The 16,841-nt window shown below is 40.8% G+C and overlaps 2 protein-coding genes across 3 annotated transcripts; both read right to left on the reverse strand.

Annotated features, from left to right (window-relative positions):
• Nucleotides 1-11,141: 11,141 nt before the first annotated feature.
• On the reverse strand, nt 11,142-12,608 carry LOC138413673 (axonemal dynein light intermediate polypeptide 1-like). The gene is made up of 3 exons (XM_069538981.1): nt 12,217-12,608; nt 11,863-12,027; nt 11,142-11,744 (listed from the first exon to the last, which is right to left on the reverse strand). Exons 1-3 carry the CDS (start codon nt 12,598-12,600, stop codon nt 11,706-11,708), a joined length of 588 nt encoding a protein of 195 aa, XP_069395082.1. The 5' UTR covers nt 12,601-12,608; the 3' UTR covers nt 11,142-11,705.
• A 211-nt stretch (nt 12,609-12,819) lies between these two features.
• Nucleotides 12,820-15,842, reverse strand: LOC138413672 (axonemal dynein light intermediate polypeptide 1-like). 2 transcript variants are annotated; one of them, XM_069538980.1, is made up of 7 exons: nt 15,718-15,842; nt 15,223-15,312; nt 14,486-14,622; nt 13,814-13,983; nt 13,464-13,642; nt 13,110-13,274; nt 12,820-12,991 (listed from the first exon to the last, which is right to left on the reverse strand). In XM_069538980.1, exons 1-7 carry the CDS (start codon nt 15,718-15,720, stop codon nt 12,953-12,955), a joined length of 783 nt encoding a protein of 260 aa, XP_069395081.1. In that variant the 5' UTR covers nt 15,721-15,842; the 3' UTR covers nt 12,820-12,952. The 2 variants fall into 2 exon arrangements, with proteins under 2 accessions (XP_069395081.1, XP_069395080.1); XM_069538979.1 differs by lacking the exon at nt 15,718-15,842 and adding an exon at nt 15,543-15,590.
• Between the last annotated feature and the right edge of the window lie 999 nt (nt 15,843-16,841).

The following is a 16,841-nucleotide window of genomic DNA, read 5'->3' on the forward strand; positions in this document are numbered from 1 at the left end:
ACTCTGCCTGGTATGCTGAATTGATCGGCCAAAATTGAATTTCTATTACGAAGTGGAGAGAGAAGATGAGTAGTTGACTTGACGATAAAATTAGTATTAGTTTGTGAGCGAGAGATAATTAACGGCAAGATGAGATGACACGAGATGAAGAGGTGAGGGGATAGTTTTGTTTTTCAAATTCATTTATTGGCCATTGCATAGAAAACAGAAGTCACTCTACACCATCACTCAAAAGAAGTGAAGACCAGCTCCACACTGCTACACACAGGTCCCCTGAGCTTGGGTCCTGCGTGTCAGCCAGATGGCCAACTTGACAGATCTGGATAAACAGTTTACAAAGGTATGTACAACCTTCTTTTTGGCGCAGTATTTTGGGCCAAATATAAACAGATCAATAAAAAAAAACTCTTCATGACCATGAAACCACCCTTTAGAAACTCAAAAAGTCAGACAGCCGAGGACGCTGAACAAGTAAGTGTCTCAGACCCTTATCTCAAACACTCCTCCCCAATGTTTGGATCCAGATGTGCTCAGATCTGTTCGTTTGCGCCGTCTACAAGCCTCCACTGGATGTCTGCTGTCCGCTTTTCAAAAGGCTGCTTGCACAGGCACCTCCAGCTGCCTTACTGGGGGAGAAACTTGTCCAAAAAACTCAATCACCCTCTACTCCTTCATCCCTGCCAAAGAGTGCAAGTACGGTTTACTGCAAATGCTCTGAGATGTTAAAAAAACCCCACAAAAGATAAATAAGATTTTAAAAAATACAGATTAAAGAAAAATCTCTAATGAGAGATTAATAATCAACTCCCCATCTTCTCCCAGAGAGCATACTGTATGAAAACACTGAGATCCATAATCATTTTGACGTCTTCTAGGGGTTTTAAAACTCACATCTTTCCTCATAGTTGTCGTGTGTTTTTAGAGGCGGAAACGTTTTTTCTCATCCAGCTGATTGAAACCGACCTGTCTCTTCAAAATGGCCACAGATCTAATGAATGTGTCACTGTCTTTGAATTATTCATCCACTTTAACAGACTTCCCGAAAGTTCCCTCCAGAAAGCTGTTTATTTCTTATAATGTGTAAAGAGAAGAGTTTGTAACAGGTATTTCAGTAGGGGATACTGTCAAAATGTTTGGGATGCAATGCAGCAAGGTGAAGGGAGACGCAATGAGGTGAAATGAGAAAAGATAAAATATTCTAATTAATCAGAAGAGGAGATGAGCCTTGATTCCAGCTGCGTGATATGAGATGCAAGAAGAAAAGATTTGATAAAACGAATTGCACAACATGCAATAATGCTTCACACGATCCAATATAATAAGGTGAAATGTATGCAGTGAGAAAAAATAACATGCAATATGGTAAAGTGAGATGTGATGCAGTGAGGCAAGGTGGGATATAAAATCTGATAAAATACAGTCACACAATATAAATTCAAGATTCAATACTTGAATTATCATGTGCACAACAATTAGATACAGCAGTCACTGGCAATGACATTCTTGTGTCACAGGCTTCCTTCTACCCATACTCAAAAATATATGAAAAACCACACAAGCAAAAAAAAATTAAAAATAGAATATAAAAAATAAAATTAAAGTATTAAAATATAATAATGTATACACCTATAATATAAAGTATACACTAAAATTAAGTATCTTGCTGAGTTGAATGAATGAATCAACGTACTGTAAATAATACTGATTGTGTTAGATGAGATAACAATCATGAGAGATGAGGTAAAGACAAGCTGTGATGGGGTGAAGTGAGCTCAGGTGAGATGAATCAGAATGAGATGAGGACATGAGATGACGTGGATGAAAAAGAAGAAAGATTTAAGAAAAGGTGATGAGATTTTGTGGGTTTAAATGAAAAGAGGCACAAAATATTTCCATGCATTTATTCCCATTCATTTACAACTTTAAAAATATCACCCATTAATTATATCGATGAAAAACTGGTGAAAACCATTATTAAAAAAAATATTATTTACAGTACAAACTCCATCGTATTTCAGCTCCTCCGTCAACAGGGGGCAGTATCTCTCCATGCCTGCAAAGTTCCACAGACATACAGTAAACGTAAAAGACTCATATACTTACAGTAACTCACAGAATATTTTGAATATCAGTGCCACACAGTAGTAATTTACAATTCAACTATTAAATATATACTTCAAAATTTGTGATATCAGATCCAAAAGATTTTTTTAAATTGGATAATATTATAATCTTTTCCTGACCTTAAAATTGTTGTTCAATTAAAAAAGCATAAAATATGGTTGAATTCCTCTTACAAACAAAATGCAAAAATACATTTTCACCTATGTGATCAGAACATGACTGGCCAGAGTCAGTGTGCTGAATGAATTATCATCCAGTTTAAGTTTCTGCCAGTGGGGATCAGTGTTGTCCACTCTTTGGATGTGCTGGTCCTTTTTGCCCCCCCCCCCCCCCCTCTGATGCAGATGTGTGACTGCTTGAATATGACTGGCTGCATCTAGAGTTTGAATGAAAACAGTTGCTCTAGTTTTACTCGTCCCACTTCTGCACTCTACGTATATATTCCATCTGTGTGTGTGCGTTTTCCTTTTCTTCACTTTTTGTGTTGAACCCATTATCTAATGGGAGCGACAGCATTACCTGCACATATTAATCTTTGAATAGATTTTTTTTTAATGTGTGTTGATGGAAATGTCTCATTTGCAGTGTACCAAGTTATAAAGGTAATCTTTTTTTTAAATCGAGCCACAGATCCCATTCAAGTGCCAAAGAGTGGGAGGAAAGTTGTGGAGATGATTATGTATGTATGCACGGATTGACGGATAAAAAATATCGGGTAAATATGATTTGATAAAACTTTAATTCAAGCACAGTCACTCTACCATCTTAAAGCCTGAGGTGGATGCGTATTCATGACTGTCACCAGCTTCAGAACAGAGCTAATGTAGAAAACATGGTGTGCTGAGAGACTTCAACTTGCTCCACTGTGATCAGGCCAGATGCAATGAGCATGAGATCACCATTCTGCAAAAAAAATCATGTGTGTGTGTGCTGCTTAATTATCCATTCAAGCAAGGATTATGTATGTGAGTATGAGATGGGAAAAATTACTACTTGACTATTTTTTTTTCTTACATAAAGTGATGTCTTTTTCCTTCGTCCCCCCATAACTGATTTCTCCCCCCTCACTTAATAACCATCCATTGTAAAGCGGTCTTAAGATAAGTTGTTATATAAATGTGTAAGTACAGTAAAAATAAAATGGTCCTTTCAGCTATTATTATAAAAATAACCATTAACGCAATGGTTATGATGTTATAGAGGAATTCTAATACTGAGAAAATTAGGAAAAAGTGTTAGAGCAAAATGCTTGTTTAAAAAAAACATTACTCTTTCATATATGCTATAGTGTTAGCAGCCTTCTTTACGTCAGTGCACAAGGTATTAGCATGGGTTTTATGGGCTCTCAACATAGCACATGCCAAAGCATAACCACAGAAACTAATATTGAGAAAAAAAACATGACAGAATGAAACGATTGGCTGGCGTTCCTGCCTGTCACTAACCAAGCTCCCTGCACGCCTGGCTCTAACTGCACATGACCTGAGTCTTCACAAATCAGGGACACATATACATCTCTGAAGCAGAGGCTACTGCCAGGAGTTGGCGAGCGAGTCAACTCGCGACAACTGCTAGGAAAGTCAGCTTCTAGCAGTTGTTAATGCACGGTCATGTGTTTTGGGGGCGTAGCTTTGACAAGAGGGCCGTTGGGAGGGGGTGGGATGATTCGTTGAATATTTTCAAACTGTAGCCAGCTCTAGCAAGATTTTCCAGGATTATCAACCCGAGTTCTATCAGGCCGAAATACCAAAACCAGTTTCCTTCATGTGCCTTCATTTTTCCAAATCTCGTTTGTCTCAAATCCAAACAATGTCTCTGTGAGATTGTTGCCTCCCGTAAAATGTTATATGAAAAAGCACACTGTACTGACATCAGCCGACAAGCACACATAGACTACTCATCGGTAGTAGTGGTTATATTGTAATGCTTATATCAACCAACACATTCCACTTAGGGCACATTTTGTCTGTCTGAGCACTATGTGGGTTATCCTGTCTGTAGCTGTCAACAGCTTTGGGTTCATTATGAAGTGAATTTACTGCTTGCAGATCAATGGCTTTCCTGTGTTAAGGGTGTGTGCACGAGTATATGGGATAGTGTGGTTAAACAGTAAGAAATCAGGATTGGACAGAATGTTTAAAAGTGTGCAATGGTGACAGGAAACCACAGTGTGTGATGAATGAGAATAAATAAAACCTGAAGGCACTGTGTCTGCGAGTCTGTAGTTGTTGTGGCAAGGCCTGTGCTCATATCTTTGTATCTTGCCCTGATCTGCCTGCAGCATTAGTCACCTCAGCCAGTTTCTCACACACACACACACACACACACACACACACCAACACACACACACTTGTACTTCTATCTTTGTGAGGACACTCATTGACATAATACACCCCCTAGCCACTTAACCTAACCTTCACCTTCACAAACTTGTGCCTAACCTTACATACACCTTATTTTCAGTCTAATCATAAAACCAAGTCCTAACCCTTAAACAGCCCACTGAATAAATAAGGACCAGTCAAAATGTCCCTACTTTCCAAAAATGTCTGGTTTATGCTCAAATGGCCCCCACAAAGATACAAGTACAGGAACACACACCCACACACACGAACACACACACACACACACACATTACGTTAACTTGCATCCATTTCCTGGGGACCCTGACCTGACCACTGACCCAAAAAGCAGCTTTTCCCATTTGGGGACATGGCTTTTGTTCCCAGTTAAAAGGTCTTCAGTATTTTTGTCCCCAAAGGTACCCTTTGACAGATGCACACACACACACACACGCGAGCTCACACGCGAGCTCACACACACACTGAGTTTGCACATAAAATTGCACAAACTATTAAATCTTGAATACACTTGTCATGAATGCAAACCACCAGTGGTTAGTGAAGCCTTTATTTACCTGTTAAGAATAATTGTTTCCCACAGAATAATTTGTGCCAAAATAGTTGTGGGAGGAAACATGCATTGAAATCGCCTCAGAATTTCAAAAAGCACAGATATTGCAATAACTTTGACCTATAATGTTAAACTTACAGCAATTCTATGTTTTGAAAGATGTTCTGCAACAGCTTAGTACAATATTTAGATTCAAACCTGCCCCCAACCTGTTACTAACTATACAGATATGTGTCACAAGCTATAATTCACATCTGTCTTTGGTTAGCACCAAGTCTTCACTAACTCTATCGCTGCCTGACAGCTCCCAGGCCCAGTTGTTATATATTGTGGCCCATGGGCTCTGCTCATTACGTGTGAAGGTATAATTATTATCATTATTATTATTTTTTTCTTCCACACTATTAAGCCTGAGGCAACTTTACTGATGAAGAGTCTGTCAAACTGCCAAAAGGAAGTGATGTAATTTTGCCTGGCGGCATACCAGTGAACTCTGAGGTCAGAGGTGTGCCTTGTCAGAAGTGTGTGTGTGTGTGTTTGTGTGTGTGTGTGTGTGTTTGTGTGTGTGTTTAATGGGACCTCCATCCAGGGAGGGTGAATTAGTTTTGAGGAAGACATGTGATAATGTTTCTATTCCTAGGAAGCCAAGTATGTGTCTGTTCTTCATGGGAACTGTGGGGTCAGCTGGTGTAAAATTCCCAGATGTATCATTTACATTTTTTAACCTCCATTTACACAAGGTAAGCTGTGAATGCCTCTCACACTTCATCATCGTCATCTTCAGCAACAGAATAGAAACTGAATAGAGTCTTTCTTGTGTGTGTGTGCATTCAGTCTGTAACAATCTCTACAGCAAGTGCAAAACAGCAGAAGAAATCCATTAAAGAACTATCACACAGGTTGCACAATTCTTTCTGTTACGCTGACACCTGCACAATGATCAAGGGAAGCTCTACAAGGCATTGTCAAAAATAAATGAAAGTATTTGATTAATCAATGCAATATTGCACTGCACTACACTGGAGCAAAAGTTAAGATTTAATCACATTCAGACTGGCTTTTGTTGTTGACAGAACCATTACTTTGATTAAACTGATGCTACTTATTTCTAGTGTGACAGTGTTAGGCCTGGTGCACACAAAAGAATTTGCAACTCTTCACCAATCTCAAAAACAGTGCAGTCCACAGACATAATGATAGATTTAACCAATTTTTGATATTATAATGATCAGAATGCACACAAGACAATTTGGCAAGAACGCACAACCACACACGCCATTTATTAGAAAATGATTTCACAGTGGCATTCCAAGTGGAGACTTGTTATCTCACAGATAGAACATAGTGCAGCATCAACGGTATTCTGTTGGAGCCGATTATTGTGAATGCTATTATTATCATTAATACTAATAATGTTGGAGATCAGGGTAATCGGTTCCGACTGGCCTCGAATTGGGAACCCTCCCACATTAGTCGGATGGGACGAATCATGTCTAAAACCGTCCCGAACCAGCCCTGCATTTACACTCTATTTTTGGTGTGAAAGGGTTGTATAATGTATCACTTTATTCCCGTACTTAGTTTACCTCTGTCTGTGTCAAGATCCTGCTCTGCCAGTGCAGTGGCCTCACTGACATGAATGACAACCCTGTGTATTTCTTCAATGTGAACACAGACTCATTAACCCATGTCTACTGCTGATGTGCCCGTGGGCAAGGCTTTTAAGTAGGACTTGACAGACATGTTTCCAAATTTGTGTGTGTTTTCCTCTACAAGCTCAAATTATGTACGGTTGCTTTGTCAATTTCTACAGACAAATACATGTTAGGTTGCCCTTCACTGAAGGTTGTGCTGTGTGTTCTCACTCAGGAGTAACGAAAAGTGAGTACAGCAGCAGGTGGCAGCTGGAGACGTGGACATTTTTCCAAGGTATGCCTGTACTGAACACCACTCTCAGTCTGATGTGCCAGGTACACTTGAGAAATGGAGTGTACAAGTCTGTGTGTGTGTGTGAGAGAGAGAGAATGTGTATAGCTGGTTGGCTGTCTTCCTTTTTGCACCTCCTTAACCTAATTAAACATCCCTCCACTAGCCTGGCTCCTTTGCAACTCCAATCACACACACACACACACACACACACACACACACACACACACACACACACACACACACACACACACACACACACACACACACACTCCTTCCTGGAAATGACAGAGATTTTAAAGGATTTGCAGCACCACTCTTCATTAATGGTGTCTTGGATCAACCATGCAACATGTCTAATGAATGTGTGTGTGAGTATGTAGGTGAACAAGAACATATTCATGCTCTCATTTTATATCCAGGAAGTCTCCACTTAAACTTTTACAGCAACTATTGCAGCTTCACATAACTTTCAGGAAGCCTGGGCTTCAAACTCCTTCACTTCTGCAACTTCCTGTATCGTCCCAGCAAGGTTTGAGGCATTCATTTCTCAAAGGAAAAAACAGCACAGGAGTATTATCATCCCAGCCAGAGATTTGTTTGTATTCCAGCCCCCACCCCTCTTCCCTGGCCCAGGCCCAGGCCTGGTGAACAACCACATCCTCTACAACTCAGCTGCCCATCCAGATAGATGTCACAAATAATGGGTAGAGCGCTGGGAGTGCTTTTGATTTACGTGAGCACAGAGCTCTGTGGAGGAGGAAGATTGTGTGACCTGATGGAGGGCCAGAATCCCAAAATGGGTCCTTCCTGAGAGTCTGAGCCAAGCAGCTGGATGGACTAACCTGAGCTCATCACAGAGAGAGAGCCACTGCAGTTTTTATATAATGTTAATTCCACTGTGTGTTTATCTTACTTTCTTTCACAGTTGTTCCATTCAATGTTTCGCTGTCTTTTCCCATGAACAGTTTGCATTTGTAGATAAACAGACACACAAGTTGAACATCTCTGAATTTCTTTGAACCATCCGCTTATGCCACAACAGACAGAGAAAAACACACACACACACACTTCCCTTCGGTCATATTCACTTGTGTATTTACAGCTTTGCTTCTATTACAAACAGCAAAGTCTTCATTTTGGCATGCCACAACTGGGTTTCATCAGTCCTCCAAATACTTAATATGGATTCAATAATTTACAAGGCTTTTTATTGTGTCTGATTTGCTCACTGTGTGGCAATCACAGCATGAGTCAGATATGGATGGTACACTTAACAGATTGACAACCTTTGATAGGGGAATTGAACTTCTGATCCTCTGCCAGTTCAATGTGTACCTGCCAGCTCAATGTTGCCACAGCCAGAAAAGGAGGAAGAACTCCTGATTAGTGTGTTTGTGTATTTACTTAAGGTGTGTGTGAGTGGGTGTGTTATGCTAGTAGTTATGCTGATATGTCTGTCACTGGGAAATGTCCCATTTGTAGTTTCTAGCTACCTTTTGACACTACACACTTTATATTAGAGCTGTTCTAAATTATATCATTTACTGGGACCAAGGATTTTAGCTTACGCCTGGATTTTAAATACAAACCACCTTTTCATTTACCCGCTCTGCTAGCTGACGCTAACTGGCTGCCAGGTTCCTTAAAAGGGTGGCTAGGACAGCTATTTTGCCTCAAACCTCTGTGAGCTTTTGAGGACTTACTGTGGACTCTCAGTTTTCACCTGAATGCTAGGTCAAGTCTCCATGGCTATTCCGCTCCAGGGTCGGTTAACGATCCTACTCTGCCGTGGCTCGGCACCACCATCACAGGAGTTCCAGATCCCGAGGCTAATCCAGTACAGCCTGAGGATCCATTGGTGAAAATGGGAGCAAAGCCTAAAATGATAGCCAGCTCCAATCCGTATCATGCTCCACTGAAGACGCGATCACCCCAGGGCGGTCATACCCGACTGCTACTTGCCAACAGGAGCAGTCGATTGTACCCAGCAAGGACAAGCACAGTGCGGGGTGCCCATCTCCCCTTTACCACACCAAGACCTCCAGCTGTCCAACAGATTCGACATCCTGAATACCAAGGACTTTCCGCCTCTGGAAGGACCAGCACACCATCCTGCGGTCAAGTCCTACACCTCTGCACAACGCAGGTTGTTAAAGGAGGCTGTAATCAGGCATTGCTCCAGAGGTTACACTGGTTTGGCCACCGCAGGGAATCCACTCCCTATGGAGAAAGACGCCACCTTGCTTCTGTAGCCTACATTCTCTTCGATTCCACACACCGGCGCAGAAACTCTGCGCTCTCCAAGATCGTCCAAGCCAGGACCACCCTTGCGTCCCCTAATCTCTCCAACTACGCTGATAATTGGAGACTCCATTGTGAGAAATTTACACTTCATTAATGCTGTCACCAACTGCTTTCCTGGAGCTACAAAGCCAGACCTCATCTGGAAACTTCCCGGACTGATCACCTCACTCTCAACGACTATTAAACGAATAATAGTCCACATCGGATCAAATTATTCCAGTCGCCAGCAGTCTGAGCAGACAAAAGCCGACTTCGTCTGTATGTTTGACCTTTTAGCAGGTTGTTTTAGCAGGATCCTCTGCCTGCACACCTGGCTCCAGTCCGTATGGTCTACTCACTACATTGGTTTCATTCACAACTTACGTAAATTTATTCTGGAATTGTTCTCCCTTGTTTGCACAAGACGGTATGCATCCAAGCTTGCAATGGAGTCGCATACTTGCTGGTAATCTGCATTGTATTGACCCCTCGTGACTGACTATTTAGCTGAACTTCTCTATACTCCAGTTAGTTGGACCAGATTATCAGGTCAGGTCTTAGGATGGTGGCAACAGTATGTGATGGGACTGTAAGCCGCTGGCCCACGTCCACCACTACTGCTGACAAATGAATTAGTCCGACTGTGCAGTCGACAACCAATCACTGTAGCAGAAGTGTGAGTGACAACCTCAAGGACCAATGGGAGTTTAAGTTACGCTGCCTGTTTTTTTTGGTACCTTTCTCTAAGCTTGATTTATGCACCCTATCCTTTCATTTGAATTTCAATTAATAATTACTACATCTGACTTTTGATTTGTGCTGTGGAATTTTCTGTGATCTCAACTCTACACATGGAAGTGCAATACATCTATGACTATTAGGATATTTCCTTTAATAGTACCCTGTAAGGTTGAGTTTTTTCTACTCATCATCAACCAATTCTTTCTGTACAGTGTGCGTCCTGGTTATATGGAGGACTGGACCTTTGATTACGGATTACTGATAACATATCTTTCACTTGGAATACAGAGGGAGTTTCAATTTTCAAATCTTCAGAATCAAATGAGGAAAATAGGATATTTGCAATAAAAATCCCCTTTCAAATTCTACTGAAAAGTAAATGTATAAAAAAAAAATATTTAAAAAATTTTATTGCACGCACAAAATGTACTCTTTCTGCGTGAAATTGTAGTATCTTAGTGTGACTATCTTATTAATACATTGGAAACATGGGATTATATTCAATGGCATTTTTTCCTTCACAGTAGGTTTAGATAGACAGTGAAGAACAATGCAGAATTTTAAATACAGTGTAAATGGGGTCACAGAATATTTGAGGATACTCATGAGATATTGGAGTCGTGGCTGAGTGCTGGAGCTTACTTTGATCCGAGATTTTAATTACACTTATTTGAGATCATTTAGAGACCTCGTCTTTTGATCAGGGTAAGACATAGATTAGCTTACATGCAGAGGTGGCAAAAGTACTCACATTCTCTACTTAAGCAAAAATACAGATGCTTTTAAAAAATTGCTCTGGTAAATCCTTTACTCAAGTAAAAGTAAAGCCTAGTTTATGCTTCTGCGTCACGTCGACGCCGTACCTACGCCGTACCTACGCCGTACCTATGCCGTCGACGCAGACCCCTACGCCGTAGCCTGACGTGCGCCTCCCAAAAATCCTAACTACGCGGACGTCGACGGGGACCGTAAGCGCTGTGATTGGTCCGCTCAGAACGTAAGTTCCGGCAGTTGCTTTTCCGGTCTTTCTTCCTCGTTGTAAAAAACACCTCCGCAAACGTTTTCTTTGTAACGCAGAAGCATAAACTAGGCTTAAGAAAGTACAGGCTCTGAAATGTACTCAGGTACAAAAACACACGGGCCGTTGCTACTACCAATTGGATATTTTAATGAGGTTCCAGCATCAGCATCTCCTTGATCCCAATTATGCAAATGTTTTGAGTGAGCCTCCAAGTCATCGAGTTTGGCTTGTTGTTGTATGTACTGAGATGCTAGGCTATCATGCTTCCTCTCCAGCTCCTCGAATCGCCTCTCATGCGATTCAGTGGCAGCCTTTTTTTGAAGACACCTGCTTGCAGACATCTGATAAAGAAGATTTAAGGCTCAAGAGGGACCCACTAAGCTTGGTGAACCTCATGTTGACCATTCTGTTAAGCTAATTTATTGCTGCCAGGACATTTTTGTTTGTGGCTAGTGCTACCAAAGTGCCAGCATGCCTAGCTTTAGCTTCTCCCGAGCCCATTAGCTTTGTCATGTTCCCAATCTTCTTCTTCTGATCCTTTTTCTTGTTTCTTTCCTTTCTCTTGGCGTTCAGACATGTTCAGTAAAAGTTTGAACTGTACTTGCCATGAAGAGAAATTTAATATTTGCTAATTACACTCAGTTAAGTTTTCACAAGACAAATGGTGAAATGGTAACTGAGGGTTTTTAAGTTTTCAGCTTTTCTTCGGTGTGGCGATCACTTCGACCTGGGTCTAAAAAGAAATAGAAATAGGTTGATATAAATCTTAAGACGGGCAACCAATCTTCAATACGGCTACTACTGATGCTTGGAAAAAATGTTTTCTTTTATATGTGATGATTAAACCTCACCCTGAGTTGCTGAATGGTTTTCTTTAGGAACTGAATCTCTTCTGTGTGCTTCTTTTCCTCCACCTGTCGCTTTTCATTTTCTTTCTTTTCGATCTCATCACATTTGGCTTTCTCTTCATTCAGTTGCATCTTCAGGTCTTGTATCTCTTTCTCCTGATTGGAAATCTAGATACATATATTAAATGAGACACTCATATGAGCAGGTTACAGAAGCGGGATCTATTCAGTAAAATGTCCTACCATCATTATTTTAGTTAATATTAAGAGAAATGGCGCTTTCTGCTCAACAGAAAACTGTATCATTGTTCCTCTGAATGGGTCATTCATAAAATAACTAATTAACTCAGCCCTTACCCTTTTCTCTGTGTCAGCTTTGTTCTGCTCGGTCTGCAGTGCTTTCCTTATGCTGAACTTAACGCTGCTCTCATACAGTGTCTGGTAGGCAGCAATCGTCATTTTAATCTCATCTCGAACCCGCAACAACAGCAGACCCCTCTCAGCACAATTGATGGTCACCTGTCGGATGAGCTCATCTGGGAAAAAGTAAGACGTACCAGCATCAGCATCTCCTTGATCCCAATTATGCAAATGTTTTGAGTGAGCCTCCAACTCATTGAGTTTGGCTTGTTGTTGTATGTACTGAGATGCTAGGCTATCATGCCTCCTCTCCAGCTCCTCGAATCGCCTCTCATGCGATTCAGTGGCAGCCTTTTTTTGAAGACACCCGCTTGCAGACATCTGATAAAGAAGATTTAAGGCTCAAGAGGGACCCACTAAGCTTGGTGAACCTCATGTTGACCATTCTGTTAAGCTAATTTATTGCTGCCAGGACATCTTTGTTTGTGGCTAGTGCTACCAAAGTGCAAGCATGCCTAGCTTTAGCTTCTCCCGAGCCCATTAGCTTTGTCATGTTCCCACTCTTCTTCTTCTGATCCTTTTTCTTGTTTCTTTCCTTTCTCTTGGCGTTCAGAAATGTACAGTAATAGTTTGAACTGTACTTGCCATGAAGAAAAATTAATATTTGCTAATTACACTCAGTTAAGTTTTCACAAGACAAATGGTGAAATGGTAACTCAGGGTTTTTAAGTTTTCAGCTTTTCTTCGGTGTGGCGATCACTTCGACCTGGGTCTGAAAAGAAATAGAAATAGGTTGATATAAATCTTAAGACGGGCAACCAATCTTCAATACGGCTACTACTGATGCTTGGAAAACATGTTTTCTTTTATATGTGATGATTAAACCTCACCCTGAGTTGCTGAATGGTTTTCTTAAGGAACTGAATCTCTTCTGTGTGCTTCTTTTCCTCCACCTGTCGCTTTTCATTTTCTTTCTTTTCGATCTCATCACATTTGGCTTTCTCTTCATTCAGTTGCATCTTCAGGTCTTGTATCTCTTTCTTCTGATCCGAAATCTAGATACATATATTAAACGAGACACTCATATGAGCAGGTTACAGAAGCGGGATCTATTCAGTAAAATGTGCTACCATCATTATTTTAGTTAATATTAAGAGAAATGGAGCTTTCTGCTTGACAGAAAACTGTATCATTGTTCCTCTGAATGGGTCATTCATAAAATAACTAATTAACTCAGCCCTTACCCTTTTCTCTGTGTCAGCTTTGTTCTGCTCGGTCTGCAGTGCTTTCCTTATGCTGAACTTAACGCTGCTCTCATACAGTGTCTTGTAGGCAGCAATCGTCATTTTAATCTCATCTCGAACCCGCAACAACAGCAGACCCCTCTCAGCACAATTGATGGTCACCTGTCGGATGAGCTCATCTGGGAAAAAGTAAAAAATCGGAGTGTAAATAAAAGTTTGTGTTCCTGTGGATGAAAATTGTGACCAATAAGGTAGGGATCTAGTCCCACGCATCTAAAAACGTAGCCATAGTTCATTCAACCATGTATCTTCCACCATTGTAACAACAGTGCATTCAGCATTGTGTTTACCAAAGCACTGGTCGTAGAGATCCCTGCGAATGGGACAGATGCATGTCTCTCTGGCCTGCCTCTGCAGAATTTTTGTGTTCAGCATTTCCTCGAGGAGTATGACATCTGCTCTTGTACTAGGAGTGCTGGACACTTGCTGCAGCCATTTTTGGTTCTCTTCCATCCAAATCCTGCAAATTTGAATTGAACAAATTTGATTGAACCGATGAATGAAGTATTGCATTAGTTCATGCAGGACACAGTCATGTGCTCAGCTGTCATAAGCTTTCAGCTACGGGTTTAAGGGGGCTCGTCAGTCACCCACCAATCACAGCCCATTCTCTCACCAAGGTGGTCCCTTTAAATACGACCTCATCCTCACTGATCCCTGGTGAGCTACACTGCCACCCATGCCTGTTGCCGGCAACTTGCCTCCACCAGCCCAGCCTCCACCTTTTTGCACTGAGTCCAGAGGTCGTGGTAAACGATATTCATCTTAAACAAATGTACCTTTCCTGCTACGCCCACCGGGGGTTCTGCACATGTTCCCATTTTTATCTTAGCATGCTGAACGCTAATCCAGGGAACATCCAAAGAACGAAGCCTTCAGCACCAATCATAACTGTATTCCCATTGTGAAATAAATGGATAAATCATAACAAAGTGTTCCTGACTGAATATAAATAAATGTACCTGTTTGGAAAGATGTTTTCCAGCATGGCCTTATTTTCCTGCCCGGTGGCCTCAGTGGAGGTGGATTTAAGTTTGGGAAGTGATTGAACAGGGCAGGCGTCAATGGGCTGCTGAGGGCATGCTCTTAAAGGCAGCACCTGTGGTGGAAAGTATAAAGTATAAAAGCCTGGATGGAACAGTCTTACAGACAGAAAAAAGATAATAGCTGCAATTAAGTGCTTGCACTATTTGCACACAATAAGTGTTTCTTTTTGGATGGCTGTCATTATCTTTCTGTAAGCCCACCAGGTTTTTAAGCCTAGCATTCAGTACTAGAGTAGATAACAGAGGACATTTTAGCCAAACTAATTGTGTAAATGATGATAATGATCTTGTTTCGAGTTGAATTGGAATGTCCGGGCTTACGGACACTTGGATGACACCGCAATAGCGGTATGGAGGGATTTTATGTTTTTTTTTACATTTGAAGAAGTGGTCCCACTTTACTTCAATTGTATTGGATTTGTGTGCACAGGTTACCCCTGAAACACAACCACCCCTCCATTGGCATAGTTGTGATAATGAGTGAATTTTCTAGGTGAACTATCCCTTTAAAATAAAGTTGTTTCCTTTTTCTTTCCCATATGTCAACAAATATTAAAAACTAAACAGGTTCATCACTTTAACCTTTTGTCTTCCAACTTCCTGTTGTTCACTGAGATAAGTCCGTTTATATATAAACAACTATGAAAACTGACCTTATTTGATTTCCTGTCTGTGCTCTTGCTGATCAAAACCGGGTTGCTGTATTTCAGGAGAGAATCTGTTGGTGGGCTCATTGTCTTCTCCTGTGATGATGGTAAAAATAAAATCAGGATCTTTAAGGTTAATGCTGCAGATGTGTTAGTGCTGTTGGTGACAAACTGTTTGTGTTAAGCATTGTTTGTGTTGTCAGGGAAACAGCGCAAATGGCATAGCAGGCTTCCGGTGTATTCACAGATCATGTTATTAGGGCCCGACCACCGACAGTGCATTTTATTCAGGCAAATGAATCCCATTTATGACGGCTTGAACATACTCGAAAAATCCCCACACTTTGCGGGTGCGTCATGCCATTTTATGGAGTAATTGGACATGGGCGTGGCAAAAACAGTGCCCTCTTAAACGCAACAATTCTATCTGGTTTAAACGATCAATGAGAAAACACATCATTAATCATAATCGAAAACGATATTGGAGTAATGATACCATACCATTTTTCATTTTATGCCTTCCTGATAAAGCGGTCCCAATTCTTGCTTACTCTGATCTGATTATATGTCCATCTGCTTCTACTTCCTCTTCTTCCCTGTTTTCCTTTATGACATTCCAAGGTGTCTTTGATGTTTCAGCCATCTAAGTCTATATAAATGCAAATTAAGCAACTTAAAGGGGTTAAAGATATGGATTAAAGGCAATGCCTTTGACATTGCATTGTAGAAGACACAGCATCAACAGATTTCCAAATAATCAGAAATCGTTGGGGGAGAAATGGAACTGACTTCCCAGGACCCCAAAGGGGAGGGGGCCCTTAAAATGCCTGAATGATACATTTATTTTAATATATATATATTATCAATTTAATTTCTAATAACTTAATGAAAATGGCTGAAACTGGATGAATAAATCGATTTATTGACTGAAATTTGTATCTAAAATTAGTTGAGGCTTCCTGAGGTCACCTGTCTCACCCCTACAAACAAATGGTTTAGTCCTTGCTACACGTTTCTTCTGTAAACATAATAGAAGTCAGTGAGTGACTGACTACTGGAGCAGTGGTGTTCAATATGTCAGGAAAGCAATAAAAGCATAAAAGAAAAGAAGAAAGGAAAGAGAAAGAAAGCAATCAGGGCAGACAACTCTTGACAGATTTCTCCCCATAGAAAGGTTATTCCATCCATCATTACGGTTTAGTGTGTCACAGATTCACAGTTTTCTGATGTTCATGTAGTTGATGGTTTAATTCCCTTACTAAGAGCTCATAGTAAAATAAGAACTTAACAGTGTGGACTTGAACCAGGACATGTATATATTCTACATATAATCAAGTCTTGCTCAAAAGAACAACCACTTCAGTTGGTGACCCTTCACAATAAAAGTCCAAAACAGACACTGCTTACGATGACAGGAAACACAAATTTACTGACCAACCTTTCACAATAAGGCAACTGAATAAATCAGCTTACATTCACACTGGGTGATGGTTCTACAGCTGAGCTACAGCTGAGATGTGTTCATACGGAGGGCTTATCTCGAAAATGGCCATCAAACTACATGTGTGTAACAACAACCGCCCCACCTGAAGACATTCCCATGGTTTTCAAAGTTTGATTATTCA

The sequence above is a fragment of the Paralichthys olivaceus genome, chromosome 14, assembly GCF_024713975.1.
Source record: "Paralichthys olivaceus isolate ysfri-2021 chromosome 14, ASM2471397v2, whole genome shotgun sequence".
In the NCBI taxonomy this organism is placed as follows: domain Eukaryota; kingdom Metazoa; phylum Chordata; class Actinopteri; order Pleuronectiformes; family Paralichthyidae; genus Paralichthys; species Paralichthys olivaceus.

Bases quoted from the DNA above. Each gene is read 5' to 3' on its own strand.
- LOC138413673 (XM_069538981.1), bottom strand. From the start codon at position 12,600: ATGTCTGCAAGCGGGTGTCTTCAAAAAAAGGCTGCCACTGAATCGCAT. The intron at 12,028-12,216 runs GTAAGGGCTGAG...ATATGTATCTAG, and splicing joins AAGCTGACACAGAGAAAAGG to ATTTCCAATCAGGAGAAAGA. The intron at 11,745-11,862 runs GTGAGGTTTAAT...ATTTCTTTTTAG, and splicing joins AAACCATTCAGCAACTCAGG to ACCCAGGTCGAAGTGATCGC.
- LOC138413672 (XM_069538979.1), bottom strand. From the start codon at position 15,575: ATGACGCACCCGCAAAGTGTGGGGATTTTTCGA. The intron at 14,623-15,222 runs GTCAGTTTTCAT...TTTCCACCACAG, and splicing joins CAGACAGGAAATCAAATAAG to GTGCTGCCTTTAAGAGCATG. The intron at 13,984-14,485 runs GTACATTTATTT...TCAAATTTGCAG, and splicing joins GAAAACATCTTTCCAAACAG to GATTTGGATGGAAGAGAACC.